Source organism: Heloderma suspectum, chromosome 7 (genome assembly GCF_057233095.1).
Source record: "Heloderma suspectum isolate Gila_16-S chromosome 7, 16-S_ref, whole genome shotgun sequence".
NCBI classification, from domain to species: Eukaryota; Metazoa; Chordata; class Lepidosauria; order Squamata; family Helodermatidae; genus Heloderma; species Heloderma suspectum.
Genome location: NC_139464.1, coordinates 88,416,926 through 88,444,274, shown reverse-complemented (window position 1 = coordinate 88,444,274; position 27,349 = coordinate 88,416,926). Strand labels below are relative to the sequence as shown.

The following is a 27,349-nucleotide window of genomic DNA, read 5'->3' as shown; positions in this document are numbered from 1 at the left end:
CTACTGAATCTTTCTGCTAGCTTCCTATCTCCACAGCACCATTTTGATAAGCTCTCCACTGCCTATGGTCAAGTTCGGTAGCTAAACAGTATTCATTTGACACAGGACATATTAACACACCAAATATAAACCAGCTTAAAAGCAAGATTTTTTTTCTCTCAGAGAACCGTGGGCATAATAGCTCTGGAGTGGCTACAGATCTCTGCAGAATATTGAGAATCCTTGTAAACCAGCTCTCCTGTTATTTTGGGGGAACCAGAGACCTTGAAGAAAACTGTTACACTGGATTAATTAAATCAAATTGTTAGGAGGTTTATGGCACATTGAATAGTGGTAAAGGATTTCTAATTTTCTGGGCAAGAAGACAGTTTAAGACACCCTAAGACAGCCTTCCTCATCCTCATGTCCTCCAGACGTTTTGGACTACAACCCCCGGCATTCCTTACCATTGTCCATGTTGTCTGAGGCTGCTGGAAGTTTAAGTCAAAAACATCTGGAGGGCATCAGGTTGGAGAAGGCTGCTCTAAGATGACATCAACATCTGGTAACATGTTTTCTTTCCTTTAAAAAAAAAACTGATTTGGTGATTTTTAGAATATTGAAAACAGAACTAGAGAAAAACCTCATGTTAGTACTGGTTGGAGAGGCGTTTAAATAAGTTACACTCCTTTAGTAATATCAAAGTTCTGGTTGCAGTGTCGATCCCACAGTGTGTGGGATTGGATTTTGACAGGCTTTTTCTCCAATCAGCATTGATGTCTGTAGGCACCAAAGAGAAGGTAGAACTGGATTGTATAAGGCAGGGATGGGCTGACTTCAATCATGCTACTTCCAAATTTTACTAAAATTCTCATAGTCCAGCAATGTGAGTTAATTTGCAAAGTAAGAGTCCATGACATGGGATAACTTATCAATTAAAGCAGCTTTCCTCAACCTGGTACCCTCCAGATGTTTTGGATTACAACTCCCATAATCTCTGGCCATTGGCCATGCTGGCTCTGGCTGATCTGCAACATCTGGAGGGCACCAGGCTGTGTGATGCATAATTAATCTGTGTTATCTATGTACTCTTGCTTAAGTATATAAGAAGTGCCTCACTAGGCTAGGCTGAGATTCACGTTGTCTAACATTCTTTGCAGGAATCCAAGCAACAGGCAAATGTTGGACAGTTTGCCAGAACTTGACCACTGACGTACAATTTACTTCCTGCTCATCCCAGGTACAAAGGAATCCAATGAGCTATGGCACACACTGTCATTCTAGTTTTAGCAAACCTGCTTTTTGCACGTTGCATGAGAACGTCAGCCAAACAGTTAAGTTCTGCTGCTTGGCAACCACAAAAATCTGGCACTTGGTAGAGAAAAATGGGCATATGAATCTCCCTACCCAGTCCATCCCATGAGGTACACCCCTACCTTTTCATGAACATTACTTGCATTCATTCAGTAAAAGAAACCCCAAAGATTGTGTACTGCATGCTATTTTAATGCTAGATCAGAACAGGTATGTGAGGACATTTCTAAGTATATTTGGATGTTGAGCCAGTAAGATTTTATGTAGACAAGGCATAAGTCCATGCTAATTGGCAGAGTGGTCCATGATGTCACAATTTCATTATTTAACAATGAACTACTTCATGGGAGGCAAGTTTTCTTTCTGATACTGTCTACAAGAAAGTTGTACCAAGTATCTTAAGTGCCGATAACCTCTTGAGTTTGTTTCTCCAAAGTTTTTGGATGAATTTTTAATACCTTTCCAGTAGTGTAACACTCCGTTCTGGCATGCTGATGACTTTTATTCTGTTCTGTATTATTGCTTCCGTGGCTGCTTAGCAGGTGATAAAATGAACTTGCCTGGAACTGCCATTGAGAGACGAGGGCTACCATCCTTTTGCGTTCTGCACCTTGGCATCTATCTTGCACTCAGTATGCATAGCTCACGAGCCGACGCTTTTTGGATTGCCAATCTTAACATATCCTTCCAATTAGGGAATCAGACTGTGTGGGAGATCGCGGAAAACGGGGTGTTTGCCAAAGCCTCTCCTTTGAAGAAAGTGTCTGGAGTTGTGGTGCCTCCAGAGGGGCCACATCAAAATGCCTGCAGCTCGGTAACAAATTTTAATAAGCCAGTAAATGTGAACAACTGGATAGCTCTCATCATGAGGGGACAATGTTCGTTTACAAAAAAGATAACCGTGGCTGTAGGAAAGGGAGCTGTTGGTGTGATCATCTATAATTATCCAGGTACAGGTAACAACATGTTTCCCATGTTTAACTTTGGAGTGGAAGATACTGTAGCAGTTATGATCGGCAACCTGAAAGGCATGGACCTCTTGCATTTGATTCAGAATGGCATCCAAGTGATGGTAACAATTGAAGTTGGAAAGCATTATTACCCATGGCTAACTCATTATATGGGTACCATTTTTGTCTTTGTCTCAGTTGCTGTGGCATATTGCACCTTTTACTGTGCTGCTAGACTCCGAAGAGCAAGAAATCCAGCACAGAGATGCCAGCAGGTACTTGATATTAATAAGGCCATGAATCATCTTGAGCTTCGCACATTGACAGAGGCTGACAAGGAAGTTGGATCAAATGGAGAGAGCTGTGCGGTGTGTTTAGAAATGTACAAGCCTAAAGACATAGCCCGTGTTTTGCATTGCCGACATCTTTTCCACAAAACCTGTGTTGATCCTTGGCTTTTAAAGCACCAGACATGCCCTGTGTGCAAGTGGGACATGCTTGGAACAGTGGAAAGTGTTGCAACTGAAGCGGAACCATTGGGTATTCCAGTAGCAAATGAAGCTCCGTCCATGATCAGTTCTGCTAATGAAGAAGACTATCAAGAAGCACATGCAGGAATACAAAAAGGCACAAAGGCACAATCTGGAAGCAAATAACTTTTCCCATTCTGATTGCATCATTCTTAAGGATCAAGCTTGAGCATGTGTGAAATAAAAGTTTTACTTCTGTGTCTGCACAGCTTTTCCCCAATGCTGTTTAACGTCTACATGAAGCCATTGGGAGCGATCATTCAGGGATTTGGAATAAGGGATCAACAGTATGCAGGTGACACACGGCTCTGTTTCTCTGTAACAGGGTTGGGCAACTTGTCCTCTGTATGTTTTGGCCTATAACTCCCCTCACCATTGGCTATGTTGGCTACAGGTGATGAGAGTTGTCTGCCAAAACATTTCGAGGGTCACAAGTTGCCCACTCCTGCTCTCTAACACCTGAATTGGATGTGGCCGTGCAGGCACTGGACTGGTGCTTGGATGCAGTAGTGGGCTGAATGAGAGCCAATAAACTGAGTTTGAAACCTGGCAAGACAGGAGCACTGTGGCTAGGTAGGTCACAGGTCTGAGAAATAGGTCAGTTGTTTGTTCTATATGGGACTGCACTCTCTCTGAAGAAACAGATGTGTAGTTTGGGGGTGCTCCTAGATCCATCTTCGTCACTGGATGCTCACTGGCCTTGGTGGCCAGGAGTACCTTTTACCAGGTTTGGCTGGTACACCAGCTACATCCGTTACTGGACTGGTAACTTGGCTTTGGTTCAGGCATTGGTAATCTCAAGACTGGATTATTGCAATGCGCTCTGTGTTAGGCTACCCTTGGGCTTGATCTGGAAGCCGCAGCTGGTGTGGAAGCTGCGAGGTTGCTGACAGGCCTCCTTTCGACAGCATGTTACACCTTTTCTAAAAACTGCACTGGCTGCCAATAAGCTACTGGGCCAAGTATAAGGTTTTGTTGGTCATACAGTATATAACCCCTTGAACAACTTGGGACCAGGTTACCTAGGGATTGCTTCAGCCCTTATATCTCTGTCCAGTCTTTGCAATCCTCAGAAGCAGCACTTTTGATGGTACCATATGGTCTTGAGACTTGCCTTAGGAGTAACAGTAATACAGCATTTAGGGTGCAATCCTATGCATATTTAGACAGAGAAAAGGCCTACAACTCCCAGCAGTACTGGCTGGGGCATGCTGGGAGTTGTGGGCCTTTTCTCTGTCTAAATATGCATAGGATTACCCCCGTAGTGTTGCAGCCTCTGCTATCTGAAAGGGCTCCTGGTTGGCATCATCAGACAGGCGCCTACAGTTTTGGCTTTTAGATGTCCCCTTAAGACCGATCTCTTTACACAGGCTGTCGCTGAGGCAAGACCCAGCCAGCTACAGTTACAGTTCTATTGTAGATTGGTAGGAAGCGTGTTTAAATTATTGCTGTATTTTATTGTTATATTTTAGTGGTTATATAACAGTCCATTCTCTTTCCCATTTTACTGTGTGCTTTATGTAATAAACATCTGGCAGGCCTCAATGCATGGTTTGCGTCCCTTCTAAGGATGGTGGTAAGTTTTGATAGAATTGCACTGCGAAAAACACTTAATCCAAGGCTTGCCAACCCTTTTGGACCCATGGCGCATTGGGGAATTTGAGATCTGCTGTGGGCACCACCACAAAATTCCTAATCAGTGGATCACTGCTTTGGCATCTACTTTTCACATCTGTGGATCTTTGGCTTCCTCTTACTCAGCAAAAACTTTTGCTTCCTGTCTATTGGACAGCGCAGTGTCTCTTTAATAAGGGATTTCTAATTCAGCTAGTTGCTGGCAGTGCAATACAGTTAATGCTTCTTTTAAACATATGTTTTGGCAATGTCTAGTAGTTGCTTCTTTTTGTGGTGAAATTACTACACAGAACATTTTTGTACTGGAACAGTATTTAACATTCACTGATGTACACAATCTTTTAAATTATTTACATGTGTCATGGAAATTAACAAATGGTCAGCCTAAATGGATTCTCTGCACCCTTTTGACAGCTCAAAGACTAATATCACAACATTGGAAGGATAAACACTCACGTCTATAATGCAACGCTTTGAGGACCTTACAACACTTTCAGTATTTGAAAGGGTGGCTGTGACATAACCCTCCCTCAGGTCTGTCTACCTCCACTTTGGGGCAGCTGTCCTCACTGCCCCACAAGCGTCAGCCCCTAAATTCACAAGGTAAAATACACCCAGTATGCCCAATTGGTTCCCTTTACCCATCCAGGAGAAATACCCAGGAAATATGAACACTATTGGTAGTGCAGAAAGATGAACGAGATGTGGGATTTTATAATTTAAAAAGAAACAAAGACTCTTAGATTACGCCAAATGCAGCTGTAAATGGCTGCATTTAGCTTAAACTAAGGGCTTTACGGCCGCAAATGGCATCTGCTATGCCATTTGCGTCAGTGGTTTTTCACGCGATAGGCCAGCTGGGGGAAGTCCAGGAGGTGAATGCTTCCTCCCAAAATCTTCATTGTGAAAATATTCATCTGCTCCCCCCCCGCCCCCATCCTTTCCAGTCCTATTAACTGCCACTGCTGCCTTGGCACCACATTTTTCTTCTAATTATTGTTCCTTTCTTCTGCCTGGATTGGTCACATGGGCCATCCCAGCCAATTGAGGATCAATTGTGAACGAGATTGATGTCATGATAATTATATAACCAATCAGATTTGGTTGCATAATTTCATTGAGGACAAAAAGCAATTTGAAAATGAGAGTAGTACTTCCTTGATCAGTCACATGGGCAATCTGAGATCACATAGTAAATGGGATGACATCACAATTCTAGTCAAGCAGATTTGGTTATGTAACGACTTCACAAAAGCAAGCAAAGCCAAGTATGGAAGAGGGTAATCATGCATGAGTCCCCAAACTTTATTGTGTTGGTGGGCGCATTTGGAATTTTGGGAGAATGTCATGGATGCTCTCATAGATGGCTGCCATGGAGAAGGCTTGCCCATTCACAAAATGGCTGGTTAATTACACGGCCAATTGCAAAACACTAATTTCCCAGAAGGCAGACCAGTGAGACTAAAAGAAGAGAAACTTGCCAAAGTATAAGGCAGAAAGTACAAGGCAGAGGTTGTTCTGAGCTCCAAAACACAAAACTACTGTTTGAACCCAAATAAAGATGGTGCTGGAAAGCAGACCTTTGCTTTGCAGCATGTCAGTCTCCCGTTTAAATAAATGACAAAATAAAAAACCAGGAGGGCCAGGTCGGCACCAAGAGAGATGTCTGTGGGCACATTGGTACCTACAGGCACCACATTGGAGACCCCAGGATAATGTAAGTAAATTAGTGAACATTTTTTCAGTCATTGCATCATCAAAAGCATGTGGCTTTTTGACACTCCCCAAAAGATTTCTGAAACACACTGAATAATTTTGGCTCAGCTGCTATACTACCTGAAGCACAATGTCAATATTTTGACTGAAAATCCAAATTGTTATCAGTGCTGAGCCTTTTGTGGTATTTTTATTGTTATCTTTGTTCCTTCAAAGATTGGGTCATTATTATGAACTATTTACTGCTGTATCTTTTGAAATAGATATAGGGTTTCATCACACGGGGCCGTGGTGGCTTAGTGGTTAAGTCGCTGAACTGCAGACTGGAAGGTCGGCAGGTCAGCAGTTCGAGACCTGAGTGCTGCGTGACGGAGTGAGCTCCCGTCTTCAGTCCCAGCTTCTGCCAACCTAGCAGTTCGAAAGCAAGAAATTGCAAGTAGATAAATAGGTACCACCTCGGCGGGAAAGGTAACAGCGTTCCGTGCACCTCGGTGTTCAGTCATGCCAGCCACATGACCACGGAAGCGTCTTTGGACAGCGCTGGCTCTTCAGCTTAGAAACGGGGATGAGCACCGCACCCTAGGGTCGGACACGACTGGTTGGGGACACCTTTACCTTTACATCTTTTTTCATCACGCGGCACGGAGCTTATATCCTGCAATTGAGATTGCTCCTTCACAGAAGTTTGTAGGCTCTTTACATGACGCCATGACCCTCCTGCAGTAAATGCCCTTTGTTCCGTTTTTAAATAGATCACAGATAATGAGTTATCAAATTACCCCGTGTTCTGCTTCAGTTTCCTCCATGAAAAGAGTTAAAGTGGCAAGAAGAGATCAATGAAAGATAATGGAAGACTCAGATACGGGTAGAAGGAGAGGGGGAGGAAGTGCATGTAAAGGGAGTCAGTGGTGATCCTACATTTAAAATGGAAGCAGAAAGCCCCATTTTAAATGCAGGATTTTAGGCTGGTGTAGTTTCAAAATGATGCATAGACTGGAGTATATATGCTGAGCTGTCTGGGAGATTCTATATGAGTTGGGATTTGTAGCTCTAGAAAGTTGTTGTTGTTGTTCAGTCGTTCAGTTGTGTCCGACTCTTCGTGACCCCATGGACCATAGCACGCCAGGCCTCCCTGTCCTGCGCTCTCTCCCGGAGCGTGCTCAAGTTCATTAGCTCTAGAAAGTACTCTTTGACATAATTATGTCCACTTCGGCAAGCAAGGCTACAGCATGCGTGAAGCGGATGAAAAAGAGGTATGGTGAGAGGTAATAGGAAAATCCTGTGAGCAAATGGTCATTACATTTGCGAGATGCCTTTGCACTAAATTTTCTGATGTTTGGTTATCAATTGTTTTAAGGTGTATTGGGGAAATAGTGCTGCAGCAGAACTCCCATGGGCAGCTTTCTGTATTTATTTACCCTAGTGAGAAAATTACATTCTTTGAAAATAGGACAGGAATGGAAATTGGGGGGGGGTGTTTTAACAGATATGCTGAAATGGGTTTAAGCTAGTAGTTCCCAAACTGTTCTTTGGCTGTGGCTGTGGCTTCCAGTGCAAGTGCAGAACATGCATAGTGCATGTTCTGTATGTACAGTGTTTCTCCCAGTGGTTCTCGCCTCAAATCCTTTCCCTTTGTCTATACCTGGGATCTCCAGTGTGGTACCTGGGAGCACCATTGTGCTCGCAGACACCTCTCCTGGCAGCCACCAAGCTCTCTGCCCCTCCTGATTGTAATTTTATTTCTTAAGATTTTTTAATTAAAAAAAATAACTGGGAGGCTAGCATCCTGCAAAATGAAGCGCTGCCCTCCAGCATCAACTTTATTTGGGTTCAGAAAAGTGGTTTTTTGTTTTGGTACTCAAACAACACCTCTGCGTTGTACTTCAGTTCTTGGGCAAGTTACTTTTGCTTTGGGGCATGATCCTATGCATGTTTAGACAGAAAAAAACTCCTGTAACTCACAGCATGCTGGAACTGTAGGACTTTTTTTTGTTTAAACATGCACAGGATTGCGCCCTTAGTCTCACTAGTTTAGCTTCTGCATGTCCACCATGGCAGCCATTTTATGAGAGTGTCTACAACACTCACAAATTTCCAAATCTGCCCACCAGGGACCCCTTCTCTATACAATGCAGTGGAGAATATATCACTGCCTTGACTTTTATGACGAAAGCAGCGTTTCAACGAAATTACAGAGACTGATAAGTGAAAGACCATTTGCGCACCAGATGCTACTGTTTTCCAGACCCAAGTTGTGATGCAAAAGAAGTCCCCACCAGAAGTGGTTCTGTTTTCAGGCACTGTTGCTTTTCCAGTTGACTTAATGAAACAATAGTACTAATTTCTGCTCCTCCTAACTTATCCTGAAGCTGTCTTCTGTTTGGGGGTTGGGGGGGGTCCGGGGTTGGAGAATCTTTTTTCTGCTGAGGTCCACATTATATTAACTGAAACCTGTCAGGACTCACATTCCAGCTAGGGATGTATGAAAGTCACTTGCCTTTTCGACGAGGCGATTTGTGTGTGGGGGGAGGCGCTCCGCACCTCCCCCTGAAATCCTTCTCCGGCCGGCTCCGCTCCATGGAGATTCCGTGGAGCTGCCGGCCAGGGCTGCCCGCAGCCGGAAATCCGGCCACTGGGCAACTTCCGTCCAGAAGGGGGGGGGGAAAGGCGTACGCAAATGGCGGCGGCTACGGCGGCCGCCATTTGCTTTCCCTATTTTTCGCCGATTTATCTTACGTAAATATTTACGTAAGATAAAACGGCGAAAAAAAGGGGAACGCAAATAGCATAGTGGGCGCTATTTGCGTTTCTTTATTTTTCACCGTTCTAGCCTACGTAAATATTTACATTAAGACAAATCGGCGAAAAATAGGGAACGCAAATGGCGGCCACCATAGACGCCGCCATATGCGTACGCCGTTTTTTGTGGGGGTTTTGATTGGCTTGCCGTGATAGGCTACATAAATAGCCTGTTACGTAGCCTGTCATGGCAAAGGTCAGGATGACAATGGTGGCTGCGGCAGCTGGTCGAAAGACCCGCCGCCGGCGGACCCGCCGCTGTCCGGAACATCCACCCCAGGTAAGCCTCGTCCCGGGGGGAATCCGCGGGGGCTGGGAGGCTGTTCCGCCATGGATTTCGGCCTCACTGAAATCCGTGGCGGAATTCTCCGCCATCCCTAATTCCAGCACTGGGTGGAACCAGAGCCAAAAGTGAGCAGAGCCAGAACCAAAGTGGGCAGGGTTTTCAGAGTGAACTTAGGTCTGCATGAAACTGGGATGAGCTCTGTCTGTTCCTTCAGTCCCCAGGTTCCCCACTCCTGGTTTAAAGCAATATTTTGTGCTCACAAAGACACTAAGCGTTGTGTGATGACTTCCATTTCAAGCAGATGACTGGGAAGGGCACACGGCAGAGACTTCTCAAAGCATACCATAGGACATGTAGGATATCTAGCTGTTCACCTATTTTATGTAAAAACAGAACACCTGTAAATACTGCCAGATGTCCTGTACAAGAGTCAACTGATCAATTTCTTTCATTGCATTAAGGCTTTGAACTGGCACAGCTGGTGTAGATGAAATGGAGGAATAGTTACTGGCCCCTGACACTTAAAAACAATTAAGTGATTTCTGATCTGTTCAACATTCACATCTTTCTTATTCAGCCTAGCTATTCGACCATTTCTTTCATTGGAAGCAGTTTGGGAGGGGTTGGGCAAGTCTGCTAGTGTTTCTTCCTCCGTTGCTAGAGTCAAGTCACTTTTCCATATTTAAAGGCAGCTTCTTCAGTGGCAACAGTTACCAAAGCTTTGGCCTGTGTAATAGTTGGAATTGTTACCCTGAAATAAGGTAATAAATACATTTCTTTAATGTAAGCAATATTCAACATATTTGAAATAATTCAATATTTTTGTTCCACATCATAATAGCAGTGATTTTCATACACACCTGCACACACACAGAGTTTCTGTGGTCCTTTATATGTTTGTTCTCCTAACTCCGTATTTCTTTTTTTCAAAAGGTTTTTCTCAAGAGCAATCGAGTCGCCAGGATGGTCCACAGTGGAGGATGCTCAGCAAATGACTTCAGAGATGTTTTTAAGAAGAACATAGAAAAGAGGGTCCGAAGCTTGCCTGAAATAGATGGATTAAGCAAAGAGACTGTGCTCAGTTCTTGGATAGCCAAATATGATGCCATTTACAGGGGAGAGGAGGATTTGTACAAACAGCCCAATAGGATGGCTTTAAGTGCTGTATCAGAACTTATTCTGAGCAAAGAACAACTTTATGAAATGTTTCAGCAGATTCTAGGAATAAAGAAACTGGAGCATCAGTTGATCTACAATGCCTGCCAAGTAAGAAGTTCTTTTTAATTCTATCATACATAGATTTTTCCTTTCCCTTCATAGATTGTCCCTTTGACCAGATCTTACCTCTATACTTTAATGACTGCAGGGAAGACCTTAGCTGACAGAATATATGTTGAGTGTGCTTCTGACAGCAGAACTGAAAATGTTTGTTAAATAATACATAGCCAAGAGCAACAATGTTTAGCTTGCTTTACTAGCCATGTGATTTTGGTAATGGTTGTCCTCCTATCCCCAAGTTCTGTGGCATGGGCAGAAAACTTGGGGAAAGGAGGGCTGCTTTGCCGTTTTGCTGAGATTTTACAGAAAGTGCAAGCAGCTGCTTATTGCTGCTGCCACTTCCTGCACAAGTCTAGCAGGAAGGAGAAATGCTTCTCCTCCTTTCCTCTACAGAGAATTGGAGAGAAAAGGAAGGAGACTTCTCCCTTCCCTTCCCTCTCCTCAAAATCCTAGCTCATTAGAAAGAAACCACCCACCATTTCCACCTCCCTGGCTTTGAATCCTCCTGTTTCCCTCCAAGCTTGGCTTACGGTGGAAGTGCACGAGTGCTCATGAAGTGGGTGGAGGGGCGCTTGCTACCTGCAAGCAGGAAAGGTGAATTTATGGAACCCTGTACATACCTCGATTTCCCAGGGAGATCATAGAATCATAGAATAGTAGGGTTGGAAGGGGCCCACAAGGCCATCGAGTCCAACCCCCTGCTCAATGCAGGAATCCAAGTCAGAGCATCCCTGACAAATGGCTGTCCAGCCTCATCTTGAAGGCCTCCAGTGTGGGAGAGCCCACCACCTCCCTGGGTCATAGATTCCATTGTCGTATTGCTCTAACAGTTAGGAAGTTTCTCCTGATGTTCAGCCGGAATCTGGCTTCCTGTAACTTGAGCCCATGATTCCATGTCCTGCACTCTGGGATGATCAAGAAGAGATCCTGGCCTTCTTCTCTGTGACAACCTTTCAAGTACTTGAAGAGCGCTATCATATCTCCCCTCAGTCTTCTCTTCTCAAGGCTAAATATGCCCAGTGCTTTCAGTCTCTCTTCATAGGGCTTTGTTTCCAGTCCCCTGATCATCTTTGTTGCCCTCCTCTGAACCCTCTCCAGTTTGTCTGCATCCTTCTTAAAGTGTGGTGCCCAGACCTGGACACAGTACTCCAGATGAGGCCTAACCAGTGCTGAGTAGAGGGGAACTAGTACTTCATGTGATTTGGAAGCTATGCTTCTATGAATGCAGCCCAAAAGAGCATTTGCCTTTTTTGCAGCCACATCACATTGTTGGCTCATATTCAGCGTGTGATCGACAACAATTCCCAGATCCTTCTCGCTTGTAGTGTTGTTGAGCCACATATCCCCCATCTTGTACTGTGCATTTGGTTTCTTCTTCCTAGGTGCAGATCATGGCATTTATCCCTATTAAATTTCATTCTGTTGTTTTCTGCCCAGCGCTCCAGTCTATCCAGATCACTTTGAATTTTGTTTCTGTCTTCTGAAGTATTAGCTATCCCGCCCAATTTTGTGTCATCTGCAAATTTGATCAGCATTCCCTGCACCTCCTCCTCCAAGTCATTAATAAAAATGTTGAAGAGCACTGGGCCCAGGACTGAGCCCTGCGGTACCCCACTCGTTACCTCTCCCCAGTTTGAGAAGGTCCCATTGATAAGCACTCTTTGAGTCCGATTCTGTAGCCAACTGTGGATCCACCGGATCGTTGTTTCATCTAGCCCACTTTGAGCTAGTTTGCTCATCAGGAGATCATGGGGCACTTTGTCGAAAGCTTTGCTGAAGTCGAGGTATATGATGTCTACAGCATTCCCACAGTCCACAAGGGAAGTTACTTGATCAAAAAATGAGATCAGTGTGAAGCTGCAGATTTGGTATTCATGAGTACATTTGACACTGTGAAACTCCACACAAGGAACGCTCAGACTGTTTCACCCACTACAGAATTGTGCATCTTTAGGTGCATGTTTATAATACTTACCTTGCCAATTCATTACCAGTGGCCAATAGCTTGCAGTGAGTCATACTAATGCTGATTGGCTCTCGTATTAATTTCTGCTGTACTTAGTAATGTACTTACTTAGTCTTAGTCTGTACTTAGTCTTGGCCTTTTGACGTCACTTTATAACAACTTTTCCTTTTCTTTGTATTTGTGTGTGTGTGTGTGTTTGCACATGCACACACACACATATACATATTCTTTAATGCAAAGGGAAGGGAAAAATACACCTGTTATGAAGACAACTTTGTGCATTGGAAGAAGCAGGCTCTAGTCCACAAACATCTGCACCACAATATATTTGCCTTATGGTGCTGCAAAGCTCTTTGTTAGTAACGCAGTGTTCTGGGAGCAGGATTTGTTTGTGTGTGTGTGTGTGTGTGTGCGCGCGCGCGTGTGAGAGAGAAAGAAAATATAATCTAGTACCTTGCTGCGCTACTAGTACAGGGATGTTGAGTACAAGGTAACAAGAGGACAATAATTGTGTTAGGAGTTGATGTTGTGTAGCGAAACCTACTTTTTCTCTCTGGGCCTGGGTAACATTATACTTGGAAAGTTGAAAATTAGAATGTTTGCTTCAGGAGTTGAAGTAGGTGTGGGTCACAGTGAGATAAGTGTTTCGGCATAGATTAAATTAGGAATTTTGTTAATCAGCAGCTGACCAGGAAAATCAGTTCCCAGGCATTCATTGAGGAGGGTTGGTCCACATATGTACCTATTTTCTCCCTGCTTCTCTTTGTTTCTCTCTGCCGTGTGTGTGTGTGTGTGTGTGTTTGTCCTGGCCTATCAGCCTTCATGTATGTCTAGCTAGCTATTACCGAATATTGGCATATCATAAGACTGTTGCTTTGGTCAGTGTAACAAGGCATGGAAAAGTCATGGGCCGCACCTCTCTCTAATTGATTGTCATGTAGTTCCTTTTTTCCTGTTTCTGAAATAATTGCTTCTCCCTTTTGAGTTACTGCTTTTCCATACAGAGTTTGAAAACGACTGCCAGAAGTGCTGCTAAGTGCATACAATTTGAACAGACAATAGAGAACTGAACAGAGAATATATTTTTCTTAAATTCTGATGCTCTAAGTTCCCCTTGTAACAACAGTAAGCAAAATATTAGTAGAAATTCTCTTGAGATCACATCTTATTAATGGTAGATAGGAGAAGTCAGCTTATGATAAGCAAAATACTTGTACTAAAAAGTGTGCTGCTATTTTTTGTGTTTTCAGTAGATCTATTTTTCTGGGTATGCTGTTTTGCCTTATATAACCAAGTCACATATTACCTATTCTATTTTTTTTAACTTCAGTTTTTTGCATTATGTCCAGTTTTCTGTACATTTTCTGATGGAACATAGTTTGCCAGCTTTGGTCATTTTAATGGCATCTGCATATTGCTATAGAAACATCTCATGATGAAATTTTTGCAGTTGTCTAGGATAAGTTGTAGAATAGGACTTGTTATGGAGAGGATTAGACTGTCTGGTTCAATTTCTATTTGGAGGCTTAATGTTGAAGAGGACACACACAGAGAAAGCAGCCCTAGTCTGTGAATCTATAAATCTTGTCATAGTGAAGCACATCAATAGTATAGAATATTTCTTGTTGGGCATTTTCCAAATTTTAGAAGTATGTATAGTAGTGTATTTGTATTTAGCCATATGCCATCCCAATGAAATCAACATAGAACAGAAAACAAGATTAAAAAACAAGTTAAACCAGACACTTATTCTTCACAGAGCAGCTGCGTAATTTTCTTGCAGCCATAGCAAACACAGCTACCATGTAAATAACAAAAGGATGATCATTACACAAGAGTTCTACTATAATATTCTGAGATGACTTACTTGAGAGCACAAACTACTTGTTATGCTAATCACATAGCATGTAGCTTAGCTTTAAGTTTACTCTAGTGTAACTACAAAGGGCCCTGATTTGAGCAGGGATCACTTCGTGCCTGGAGGGGAGGATTAAACCTGCACATCCTACCATTTGCTTTCTGAAATTTTGGGAAGCAAATGGGTGATGGGGGAAGGTTTAATCCTCCCCTCCTTGTACATGTTGGTCCCAGTCTGAATTGGATTGGGACTTTGCACAGTTACTCTAAAGCAAAAAAAGAAAGGAAAAACAAGATACGACTTAGCTGCACACAACACAGTTAATGCCAGGTATAGTTTGACCCTAAGAGAAATCAAGACCAAGTCATCAGTATAAAATAAAGCCACAATCTTCTAGTTCCTCAGTGAAGGCACAAAAAAGTGAGGATAAGACATCCTGATAACAATGCCATTGACATGAAAAGGAAGGAGGGTAGAATACAACATTGTTTTACCCTTCTGTTAATATGTATTGATTTTGTCAGGACTCCATACAAACCAAATGTTAGTATCTTGATGTAACACTTGGATAAACCGTGATAATCTTATCACTATTAGTTGCAGCCATTTTTCTGCCATAACTGATCCCCTTTTAGGAGATCAAAAGCAAATGTAAAATCTATAAAGGCTGTAAAGCTCTGCCTATTTGGAACTTTGGTATACTTTGAAATAATACGATTTAAAACAAAAGCCTGATCAGTTATATTCCTACCTTTCCTAAAGCCATCCTACCCTTTCCTGTATAATGGAATTATAATTTCCCCAAGCTTGCAATTTATATAATAGGTATCAGTAAATGACCTGGTACTCATGATATGACATCCCACCATTGGTTAGTTTACCCACAGGGGCTGTCATGTTGTACTCAGTGCCCATGGGTGCCATTTTTGCATAGCACCTGCAGGTGCTCGGCTTGCCATGTTCATGTGAACCCAGTCAGCAGGGATTGTCTGAGGGTTAAACAACTCTCAAATAACCCGAAAACAAGCCATGGGTTAGACAACCCTCAAACGCCCCCTGCCTCCTGGGTTCACATGACACAACAAGCTCCAATAAGCTGGGTTCCTATAGGCACCCTAGCATGACACAGCAGCCCCAGTGGGTAAATTAAGCCATGGTGGGCTGTTGTGTCATGTGAACTAGGACTACAGCTTAGAAGCCGTGACAAGCAGACTAATAGGCCTTTAATTCTTCGGGTCTGAAGAATCCCCTTTTGTTAAAAAAAGAGAGACAACAATACTTGTTGTCCACCCATGAGGCAAGGTGCCAGATGTATTTATAGAAGTAAATAGTCTGGCTAAAATTGGAGTCCACCAATTAGTATCCAAAGCAAACATTTCCAGGGGCATAATGTCTTGTCCGGTAGCTGTGTCCGTCTAGAGGGTAGAAATCAGATCCTTAATTTCTGACACATTAACGGGTGGCCATTAAGGTAAGACATTTGGGGAGATCAAAATCTTGGATGGCTGAATGTCTAAAACTCTTGCCGAAATTATCACTAAAATGAGAGATCCATATTCCAGGTGTAATGGAGGTTGCATAACTAGGATTCCTACTAGAATCCCCTTTACTTAATAGGGTCCAACATTTAATTCACTCCCCTCAAGAAGGGCTTACCCTCTTCCAATTTTCAGTATGGAAAGTCTTTTTCTTCTGTCTAAGCAAGTGTTAAAGTGAGGGTACCTTTATAGGTTTGTCGATTTGTAGCTTCCCTTGCAAGCTTAACCAATTATTATTTTTCTTACATTTACAATCCTGGTCAAACCAGATTTCTGTAGGTTTATTAGTTAAAACTGTAATGAAAAAAGTCTTGATACCTAATGTATCCTGATACATCCTGATACAAAGTGGCCTGCTCGCTCTCCAGGGCTTGTGATCTAAGCCTTTGATGTCTACCATCACCCAGTAAGAATGTGATATCAGAAGCAATTTGGAGAGACCACTTAGTCATCTCCTACCTAGCAACTGATACCTTTATATTAGTATCTAGTACTACCCCAGGGTGTGTGTTTAGGAGCCTGAATGTCAAATAAAGAGGAAATTGATTACTTTCTGACCTCCCATCCAAAGAAAACACCTGTACCAATGAGCTCCGGGATGGGGAGCCAACAATGTAATTTTAGGAGTATCCTATTGTCTCTATATTTGATCCTAAACAAAGTTACTCAGAATTAATCCTCATTGGCTTGGATCCTAAGGTAAGTGAATGGACAGAAGTTAATGGAAGGACATTTTCCCATCCCCTCCTCCCTCCTAAAACTGCCTAGGTCAGTGTTGATCCGTGTTAAAAAACAAACAAGCCAGTTCTAGCAGTTTTCATCTCCACCAAGTGCCAGGCCTTTTGTAAAGATAATGGATCTGAATTGCCCACTTAAGACCAAGCCACCCCATAATGCTTTCCATTACAACAGGGATAGGTTACAACAATATATTGTTGCTGAGAAAATTCATTTCCCCCCAGCTATCGTGAGGATTCTAGCTGAGTTCAAAAGGAACAGAGAACTCTGAGGTGGGTGGCAGATGGTGACCAGGTTCACATGATCACCGCAACCCACCATGGCTTATGTAATATTCAGGCCATGGTGGGCAGTCGTGTTGTGTGAACCCAGCGTGGGTGGTTTATGCGAGGGTTGTTTAACCCTCACATACGCCACCCTTTCCAGGTTCTCTTGACGTAATAAGGCATAATGCCTGCCAGCCACGGCTTGAATATTCAAAAGGGCAGCTGGCACACACTGCAACCCACCATGGCTTAAATAAGCACAGTGGGCTGCGGCAATCATACAAACCAGCCTGATGTCAGCATCCCTGCAAGCCCTGGTTCCACTACATCACTGTCAATATGGGATAGAATGCATGGGGTGGGACTGCTAGCATAGGGCAGAATTGCTCAGCTCTGACAGCTAAAGCAGACAGATATAAGAGAAAGAAGAGTAAAGTATGAATTAACAGATGAAAAAAGTGGAAAGACAGCAAAGGGGAGGAGGAGGTGGGGCAATAGTGGAGACCCAGTGATGTATGAGGTGAAGTACAAGATGCATTATTGCTTGACGCAAGAGAGGAAGTCATGAAACAACTAAATGAAAGTGAAGGTCTCGGGTATCCGTCCTGTTGTGGGTTTGTTTTTAAATCAGAGATGAAACATAATTTTGACCCTTTTGTCTGCTGAAGGGGTGATATAAGACTTCTAATATTGTGATCGATTCCTTTGGCTAGAGTGGCAAGGTCTAAAGGGCCATTCTACTCATGGTTGCTTGAATGTGAGTAGAACTCTCTGTGCAATTGGGAAGGGTGCAAACCACAATCTCTGGCTTGTTGCTGTCCTAATAATAAACCCTGGTTTATGATTCTGGCTTGTTAGGGGAGCAAGAAGCCAGAGATACTGGTTCAGATCTGGAGCTCAACAAACCATAGAGAGAGGTTCCCCACTTTGTTTATCCATTCCTGTTGGCAGGAAGAGCCAAGTGGGCGTGATCAAGAAGTGTGCATGGTAAGCCAGAATTCTGTGATCTGCAAACCATGATGGGTGTGACATGCAAACTAGTCCAAAGAAGGCATCTACTATTCTCACAGTATTCATGGGATAAACACAGCACGTAGGCCCTAAACATCTCATTTTTAATAGATTTTCTCCATTTTTCATTTTCAGGTTTCTTATAAATACAAACAAGAGCAAATTGTTTTTGTTTGAATCATATTTCATTTGGCTAACAGTTTCTAAATAATTATCCCACTTAATGTCGATCTCAATGGATTCTTTTATTTTCTATTGAAAGATGACTTTCAAAAGGAAACTGTACACACTGCCTGCTATTCACTGATATTCCCATACCAGCTATGTTTTCAAATTTATCCTTGTTAAAAACATTCCTAGATCCTATATCTTAGATACATAAAATGAAAACAAGAAAAAAGGAAGCTGAAAGCAAATTCTTACTAATCAAAATATGATCTCTCTATTCCAACAAACCTTTGTGCGGAAGCAATGTTAAGGTCAATGCAGGCATCGAAATTACGGTTTACTGCAACTGTCTCTATTGAGAGCTGTTGGTCCCAACTGAGCTTCCACAAGGAGAAGCCTCTATTGCTGTGCTGTTAAAAGCCTGCACGGCAAGGAACTTCACAGGCTTGCGGAGCACCAAAGACACAAACAGCTTCCTGTTAAGTTGCCAGAGGTGGCAATTTAAGATGCTCCACGCCGTGGCTTCTATGTACCCAGCTAAGTCTGCTTGACTTGCATTCTGGTTGGGATGTTATGAATAGGGTTTTTTTTCCTTGAGCAAAAGCACAGACTCAAGATCACAGACCCATGAGCATTCTTGAGCCAGCAGTGGCTTAGGAGGGAGTGCAATATGTAGGATGGGGCTGTTGCTGATGAGTGGTGATGTGTGTGTGTTTGTTGTGTGTGGGTGCAAGCAGGCTCCATTTAGGGATATATAAGGATTTTGTTTTTGCTTGCAAAACATGCAAGCATGCCCCATTTGAAGCTTTGGCCTATGGTGGAAATGTGCACAGATTTGGGGAGATTTGAACAAATCTCCCATTCGATTGTTGCTCAGTTTGTGCCGTTTTCCCATTTGCTCAGAGCGAGCAGCAACTGCAAATGTGAATGGGAATCGGGCGCGAGACAAGCAGTAAGACGATGTTTGCAGATTCCTTATGATCTCGAGCATCGCTTGTTCACCCATCCTTGGCTCCATTATTGGTGAGAGTCGTGAGGTAGCTGCAGAAGCAAGTGGGTGCCTAGGTCAGCACCATGTTGATGTGGGCTGTCAGGGTACAATTAGCTACTCACATTAGCTATGGACCTGCACACTGTTGGCCCAAATGCTCCTCTGCCACTCCACACTGCCCATCGTGAAAGTGGCAGGTCTACTTCCCTGGGTCATCATTCCATTGCAACAGCCCTTTCCTGCAAGCCAGGAATGCCCTTAACTGTAGGGTTGTTCAAATGAACACCCTCATATTTTCAGTGAATATATGAGGGTATAATAGGATCCTGCTGGTCATTTCCCTCATACATTAACAGGCCCACTGGCCTCACTCACACAGCCATTTATTTGGCGTTCTTGAGAAAGAGGGCAGTGACACAAACTAATACTGCAATATTATGGAGAGCTACCATCCTATATCCCCTTCATGGATCACTGCCTTGTTGTGGCGAAGGGGCTTGCGTAACTCAGTGAAGCCATAAGCTATGCCGTGCAGGGCCACCCAAGACGGACAGGTCATGGCAGAGAGTTCTGACAAAATGTGGTCCACTGGAGAAGGAAATGGCAACCCACTCCAGTATTCTTGCCAAGAAAACCCCATGGAACATATCACAAGGCTAAAAGATATGACGCCGGAAGATGAGCCCCTCAGGTCGGAAGGTGTCCAATATGCTACTGGGGAAGAGCAGAGGGTATTTCCAAGTAGCGCCAGAAAGAGTGAAGCGGCTGGGCCAAACCCGAAAGGACACTCAGCTGTGGATGTGTCTGGTGGTGAAAAGAAAATCCGATGCTGTAAAGAACAATATTGTTTAGGAACCTGGAATGTCAGATCAATGAATCAAGGTAAGCTGGAGGTGGTCAAACATGAGATGGCAAGATTGAACATCGACATCTTGGGAATCAGTGAACTAAAATGGACAGGCATGGGTGAATTTAATTCAGGTGACCATCATATCTACTATTGTGGGCAAGAATCCCTTAGAAGAAATGGAGTAGCACTCATAGTCAACAAAAGGGTGGGAAAAGCAGTACTGGGGTACAATCTTAAAAATGATAGAATGATCTCAGTACGAATCCAAGGCAAACCATTCAACATCACAGTAATTCAAGTCTATGCCCCAACCACTGAGGCCGAAGAAGCTGAGGTTGATCGGTTCTATGAAGACCTACAACACCTTCTAGAACTAACACCAAAAAAAGATGTACTCTTCATCATAGGGGATTGGAATGCTAAAGTAGGAAGTCAAGAAATCACCGGGATAACAGGCAGGCATGGCCTTGGTGTACAAAATGAAGCAGGACAAAAGCTAATAGAGTTTTGCCAAGAGAACATGCTGATGATAGCAAACACTCTTTTCCAACAGCACAAGAGGCGACTCTACACATGGACGTCACCAGATGGTCAATATCGAAATCAGATTGATTATGTCCTTTGCAGCCAAAGATGGAGAAGCTCTATACAGTCAGTCAAAACAAGACCTGGAGCTGACTGTGGCTCAGATCATGAGCTGCTTCTTGCAAAATTTCGGCTTCAATTGAAGAACGTCGGGAAACCCACTAAACCATTCAGGTATGACCTAAATGATATCCCTGATGAATATACAGTGGAGGTGAGGAATAGATTTCAGGGATTAGACCTGATAGGCAGAGTGCCTGAGGAACTATGGACGGAGGTCTGTAACATTGTTCAGGAGGCAGCAACGAAATCCATCCCAAAGAAAAAGAAATGCAAGAAAGCCAAGTGGCTGTCTGATGAGGCTTTACAAGTAGCTGAGGAAAGAAGGGAAGCGAAAAGCAAGGGAGAAAGGGGAAGATATACCCAACTGAATGCAGAGTTCCAGAGAATAGCAAGGAGAGACAAGAAGGCCTTCTTAAATGAACAATGCAAAGAAATCGAGGAAAACAACAGAATGGGAAAGACTAGAGATCTCTTCAAGAAAATTGGAGATCTCAAGGGAACGTTTTGTGCAAAGACGGGCATGATAAAGGACAAAGAAGGCAGGGACCTAACAGAAGCAGATGAGATTAAGAAGAGGTGGCAAGAATACACAGAAGAACTATACAGGAAAGATCTGAATGTCCCTGATAGCCGTGATAGTGCGGTCACTGAACTTGAGCCGGACATCCTAGAGAGTGAAGTCAAGTGGGCCTTAGGAAGCATTAGTAACAACAAAGCTAGCGGAGATGACAGTATTCCAGCCGAGCTATTTAAAATCCTAAAAGATGATGCTGTTAAAGTGCTGCATTCAATATGCCAACAAATCTGGAACACTCAACAGTGGCCACAAGACTGGAAAAGGTCAGTTTACATTCCAATTCCAAAGAAGGGCAATGCCAAAGAGTGTTCAAACTACCGCACCATTGCGCTCATTTCACATGCCAGCAAGGTGATGCTCAAAATCCTACAAGCTAGGCTTCAGCAGTATGCGAACCGAGAACTACCGGAAGTACAAGCTGGGTTTCGAAGAGGCAGAGGAACTAGAGATCAAATTGCCAACATTCACTGCATCATGGAGAAAGCAAGAGAATTCCAGAAAAACGTCTATTTCTGCTTCATTGACTACGCTAAAGCCTTTGATTGTGTGGATCACAACAAACTGTGGCAAATTCTTAAAGTGATGGGAGTACCAGGCCACCTTACCTGTCTCCTGAGAAACCTGTACGAGGGTCAAGAAGCAACAGTAAGAACCAGACATGGAACAACCGATTGGTTCAAAATTGGGAAAGGAGTACGACAAGGCTGCATATTGTCGCCCTGCTTATTTAACTTATATGCAGAGTACATCATGAGAAATGCCGGGTTGGATGAATCAGAGGTCGGAATTAAGATTGCTGGGAGAATTATCAACAACCTCCGATATGCAGACGATACCACCCTAATGGCAGAAAGCGAAGAGGATCTCAAGAGCCTCTTGTTGAGGGTGAAAGAGGAGAGTGCAAAAGCTGGTTTGAAACTCAACATTAAAAAAACGAAGATCATGGCATCTGGCCCCATCACTTCCTGGCATATAGAAGGGGAAGAAATGGAAGCAGTGACAGATTTTACTTTCTTGGGCTCCAAGATCACCGCAGACGGTGACTGTAGCCATGAAATTAAAAGACGCTTGCTCCTTGGGAGGAAAGCTATGGCCAACCTAGACAGCATAGTAAGAAGCAGAGACATCACCTTGCCGACAAAGGTCCGTCTAATCAAAGCTATGGTTTTCCCAGTAGTAATGTATGGCTGTGAGAGCTGGACTCTAAGGAAGGCTGAGCGCCGAAGAATTGATGCTTTCGAACTGTGGTGCTGGAGAAGACTCTTACGAGTGCCCTGGACTGCAAGGAGGTCAAATCAGTCCATCCTAAAGGAAATCAACCCTGAGTGCTCATTGGAAGGACAGATACTGAAGCTGAAGCTCCAATATTTTGGCCACCTAATGCGAAGAGAAAACTCCCTGGAAAAGACCCTGATGCTGGGAAAGACTGAAGGCCAAAGGAGAAGGGGACGGCAGAGGATGAGATGGCTAGATAGCATCACGGATGCAATGAATATGAACTAGAGCACGCTCCGGGAGAGAGCGCAGGACAGGAAGGCCTGGCGTGCTATGGTCCATGGGGTCACGAAGAGTCGGACACGACTGAACGACTGAACAACAACAACAACAAACCATCCTATATGACTTACATTTGATGAAGTTTGCATATAGTTATACGCTGCATTTCAGCAGCCTATGAAATCCAAAGCTTGAATCTTTCCTATGCCATGAAGTCAAAAAGTACATACAGGATTTTTTTGTTTCAGGATTACAAAACGAACCAAAACCTTGTGTGGGAGATGTACAGGAAGACCTGTGGCTATTCTGCACTGAGCAGGGGCTTGGACTAGATGGCCTTCAAGGTTCCTTCCAACTCTGTCATTCTGTGTGGATGGTGTTAGTTGCCAGTTGATACTTGTAATGAGGAATGGTAGCTTCAGTTGAACAGACAACACTGGGACTTAGATCCACCACTGTGCCACCAACAGCCATCCAGCCCCAAGGTAGTGTTTAAGTTGGAAGTAGCCATAGCTACCGTACCATATTGCTTAAATAATGTATCGGTTAAGAGCATGGCCATTATATCAGCTGTAATTTCTCAGTGTTTTGGAGCTTGAGTGAACCTGGAAATCCCTTATCACAACATGTTAAACCAAAGGGAGAGGGGTTGAGGTTGTTAATTGAATAATTTGTATGTTTAAAGTAGAATTAACGGGGCAGCTCCTATTTTCTCCCAGAAGTTCTCATCACTTTCCCTCCCTCCCTCCTGGCTACTCTCACATAAGGTTCACTAGATAGGCGACACAGGGTTGGACACCTTATGAGCTCTGATAGAATAAAATGGGACAAAAAAATCCTTTGTAATATGAACTATAAACATGTTACACTACTACTATGGCACATAGTAGATGTTCCCACTGACCTAACAGAAAAATCAAATCCTAAAAGATGCAGTACAAATTTAATACAGAAATTGGTTGATAAATTTAACCTCAGCAAAGTTTGAGGAAAACAACTGAGAAAACCTGGAAAACTGCTGGAATTCACTTGACAAACTTTAAACTTCTATAAATAAACTATTTCTACCCAAACTTTGGCATGGACCATCCTCAAACTTACCCCTCCTACATACCAAATATCAGATCAATCTATTGAGCCATTTTCTGAGTGCAAGCCATAGAACCTACTGCCCTCCTCAGTTTTTGGTTACAATGGCAGAATGCAATTCATCCAACTCACTTTTGACATAGGACCATGTATTGATCTGGGGTTCTGATTCTGTCAGGTCCCAGTCAAAGTAGATTATTTTGCTTACCAAGATGAAGTAGAGCCACTTGTGCAAAAGGATGGCAGTTTTTTGATAGAAAATAGATGCAGAATATATATACAAAGAATGCTCACCTCTCTCTTCAGTTGAGAAAGCCACACTGTTTGTGCTCTGGGACTCCCTAACAGTGTATGAGAAGTCATTCCTCTAGGACCGGCAAAAGTCCCCCAAGCTGGCAGTGTGCACATTGCCCCTTGCAGCGAGACCAAACTGGTTGCATTGTTCTCAAGCTTATATAGCCCTCTCTCATATTCTTGAAGGTTCTCGAAGCATCCCAGCCCGGGAAACTGATTGCCTCTCCTGAGAGAGAGAGAGGCCTCAACATTCAACTTAGGAGTGAAAACCTCCCAGCTTATGGGTGAGATAAGACACTATTCCCCACCTCAGGAGCGTGAGGTAACCAGGCATAGGCACAGTTGTTGACATACGGAGCTGCACTTGCTTGATAGCAATTAAAACTATAGAAGAGGCCCCATCAGGAGCGTACTTTTTGGTTAGCTAAAACCTGTTCACTATGTTAAGCTACACAAGTCTCCAGGTAGCTACAGCATACAGGAATGCAGGAATGCTGCGAAGTCGATCTTTTTTGCTCACTAACCAACTAACTCACTACAGGCTGCAAGTGTGGCCTCACTCTCCAGGGCTTGTGATCTAAGCCTTTGATGTCTACCACCACCCAGTAAGAATGTGATATCCAAAGAAAACACCTGTAGCAATGAGCTCCGGGATGGGGAGCCAACAATGTAATTTTAGGAGTATCCTATTGTCTCTATAGGGGCCGCGGTGGCTTAGTGGTTAAAATGCTGAACTGCAGACCGGAAGGTCGGCAGGACAGCAGTTCGAGACCCGAATGCTGCGTGACGGAGTGAGCTCCTGTCTTCAGTCCCAGCTCCTGCCAGCCTAGCAGTTCGAAAGCAAGAAATTGCAAGTAGATAAATAGGTACCGCCTCGGTGGGAAAGGTAACAGCGTTCCGTGCACCTTGGTGTTTAGTCATGCCAGCCACATGACCACGGAAGCGTCTTCGGACAGCGCTGGCTCTTCGGCTTAGAAACGGGGATGAGCACCGCACCCTAGAGTTGGACACGACTGGTTGGGGACACCTTTACCTTTTTATTGTCTCTATACTTGATCCTAAACAAAGTTACTCAGAATTAATCCTCATTGGCTTGGATCCTAAGGTAAGTGAATGGACAGAAGTTAATGGAAGGACATTTTCCCATCCCCTCCTCCCTCCTAAAACTGCCTAGGTCCTCCAAAAAGCCTCTAAGGTAGGTTGGGGAGCGCTCCTGAACAATATGCAGTTGTGCAGTGGTAACTTCTGAAGTGCAGGCACTCATCATGACAGTCTCCCATAGCCATACCCCAAAGGAGAGTCCAAAAATGCAGACAGTTGTGTTGATCCGTGTTAAAAAACAAACAAACCAGTTCTAGCAGTTTTCATCTCCACCAAGTGCCAGGTCTTTTGTATCATCAGTGCTCATTCTTCACTACAGATAATTAGTGAACATTAAATCCCTTGGATTGTAACACAGCTCTTTACAGCATACTCATTTTAGACTTTGTGACTTTGTTTGATGGTACACAATAAAGTCTGTTATTGAGCTCTTGCTTCTATGCTGTGACAGAATTTTATCAAAAGGTTTTCTGCAAATTGAAGTACACTGTTGGAGAAACTAATTTGCTGGTGTCATAAGATGATCATCTGTGTTCATTTTAAGCAGACATTATCCACCCTGTGTTCTATCACTTTGGATTTTAGGAGATTAGGCTGTATTAGTTTCATTGCTATACTTAGTTTGATTAAATTTACAAAGCCATGTGCTCTGGCAGTGGCAAGATACAAATAGGCTAGGCTAATGTAATGTTTGTGACCATTTTTCTTTAAAAGACTTGTTCTCCTATTTATACACTTTCATTGAGCAAAGGGATATTAGCAACCTGCGAGCAGTGTTTGAAGATGAGGGTGCTCTGACAGAATAGTATAGTAGTAGAATTCTCAGGAAGAAAATGTTGAACTGAATCTCTTGTTACTGTGTTAGCCTTCACTACTGGCTGGTTCAAATGTATTGCTAAACCATAGTTTAGCATCATGAGAATGAGCTTAGCCTCCCTATAGCTCATGTGCTCCACTTCAGGGCGGCCACAGCTTGCCATGTTGTCTAAGCCCAGACAAACTGTGGTTAATTTTACATATGGTTAGTGACAACAAGCCAACTGGAAACAATAGTTTATGAAGCTGGTTTGTTTTCACTAATCATAGTAGTTAAGATCAAGCACCATTTAGGGTTTGGACCACGTGCTAATCTGCATTTATTCTAAAATGTAAACAGAATCTTCCTATCTCATCATGGTTTTAATGGTGTATCATGAACTCCTTCTCCATTTAAAGTCTCTTTCCACACTTGTTGCACGTTGGCTGCCACCCTGTGTAGAGTTCATGGTATTTTGTGGTTTTAATTTTTGTGAACTGCCCAGAGAGGTTTCGCTATTGGGCGGTATAGAAATGTAGTAGCAGCAGCAGCAGCAGCCGCCGCCTGGGGATGGGGTAGGAATGTTAGCGTTGTTTATGCTAAACTATGGTCTAGCATTACAACCAAACCCTGCCTTTGTTTAATTGGTTCACACTAGTTTCTACCATACTGTGGGTGCATTTATTTATGAGATTTATTAGCCACCCATCTGGCCAGCTGCCTGGCCATCAGATGGAAGATTAATATTGTGATATTGTCTTGGTAGTAAAATCATCTCATGTTGATGTTACCATGTAAAACACAAAGGGCAGAATCTGCCAATGGTTTTGGAACACCACTAAGATTAATGTTAAAGGATAACCTGAAAGGGAAAGAATATCTGCCATATATCTGCTTCTGTAATGTCTAGTAATTATATCAATGCGATAGTAGCTAGAGCGGGGGTCCTCAACCTTCTTGGGGCTATGGGCACATTGGGAATTTTGAGAAAGTGTCATGGGCACAACCACAAAATGGCTGCCATGGGGCCTGTCACAAAATGCATTGTAAACAATATGTGGATTGTAAAGATTACTAAGACATGAGTGTACATGAAGCACTGTGAACACTCAAGATGTGCTATACATCTAAATACTAGTATGTACACCCATGCTTCTATAATATCCAACGCTTGGACATTTCATGCATCTAATGAATCAAGATCTTACTTACAGAAAGCTTATGCAACAATAATGTGTTAATTTTTAAAAAGCCACAGGAATCCTGCACTCCTTTTTAATTTCATAAGTGCCCTCCTGGCACATTGTCCCCTTCCCTTTTCCAGGATTAGTTGCTAACTTCTGCAGTGTTGGGGGTGGGATGCAGACTTTGCACAACTTGAAACTGGAAGAATAGATTTGCCACTTTTTGTTCACAAAAATCTGGTGCCACCCCACTGTCTCTCTGAGCATGTGTAAAATGCTTTCTTCTTTAC

The 27,349-nt window shown here is 43.3% G+C and overlaps 2 protein-coding genes across 10 annotated transcripts in view; both read left to right on the top strand.

Annotated features, from left to right (window-relative positions):
* CADPS2 (calcium dependent secretion activator 2) overlaps nt 1-27,349 on the top strand; it is a 441,065-nt gene that overhangs the window by 111,682 nt on the left and 302,034 nt on the right. For all 9 annotated transcript variants that reach the window (XR_014784449.1, XR_014784448.1, XR_014784450.1 and 6 more), the window contains exon 3: nt 10,143-10,475. Coding sequence is in view for 6 of the 9 variants with exons in the window: in XM_084810861.1 (XP_084666987.1) it covers nt 10,143-10,475 (333 nt within the window). In the remaining 3 variants the exon portion in view is untranslated. The remainder of the gene's footprint in view (nt 1-10,142; nt 10,476-27,349) is intronic.
* RNF148 (ring finger protein 148) lies at nt 1,844-2,899 on the top strand. Its single transcript, XM_084811825.1, has one exon. It carries the CDS (start codon nt 1,844-1,846, stop codon nt 2,897-2,899), a length of 1,056 nt encoding a protein of 351 aa, XP_084667951.1.

Excerpts from the sequence above, each read along its gene's own strand:
- RNF148 (XM_084811825.1), top strand. The coding sequence starts at position 1,844 with ATGAACTTGCCTGGAACTGCCATTGAGAGACGAGGGCTACCATCCTTT.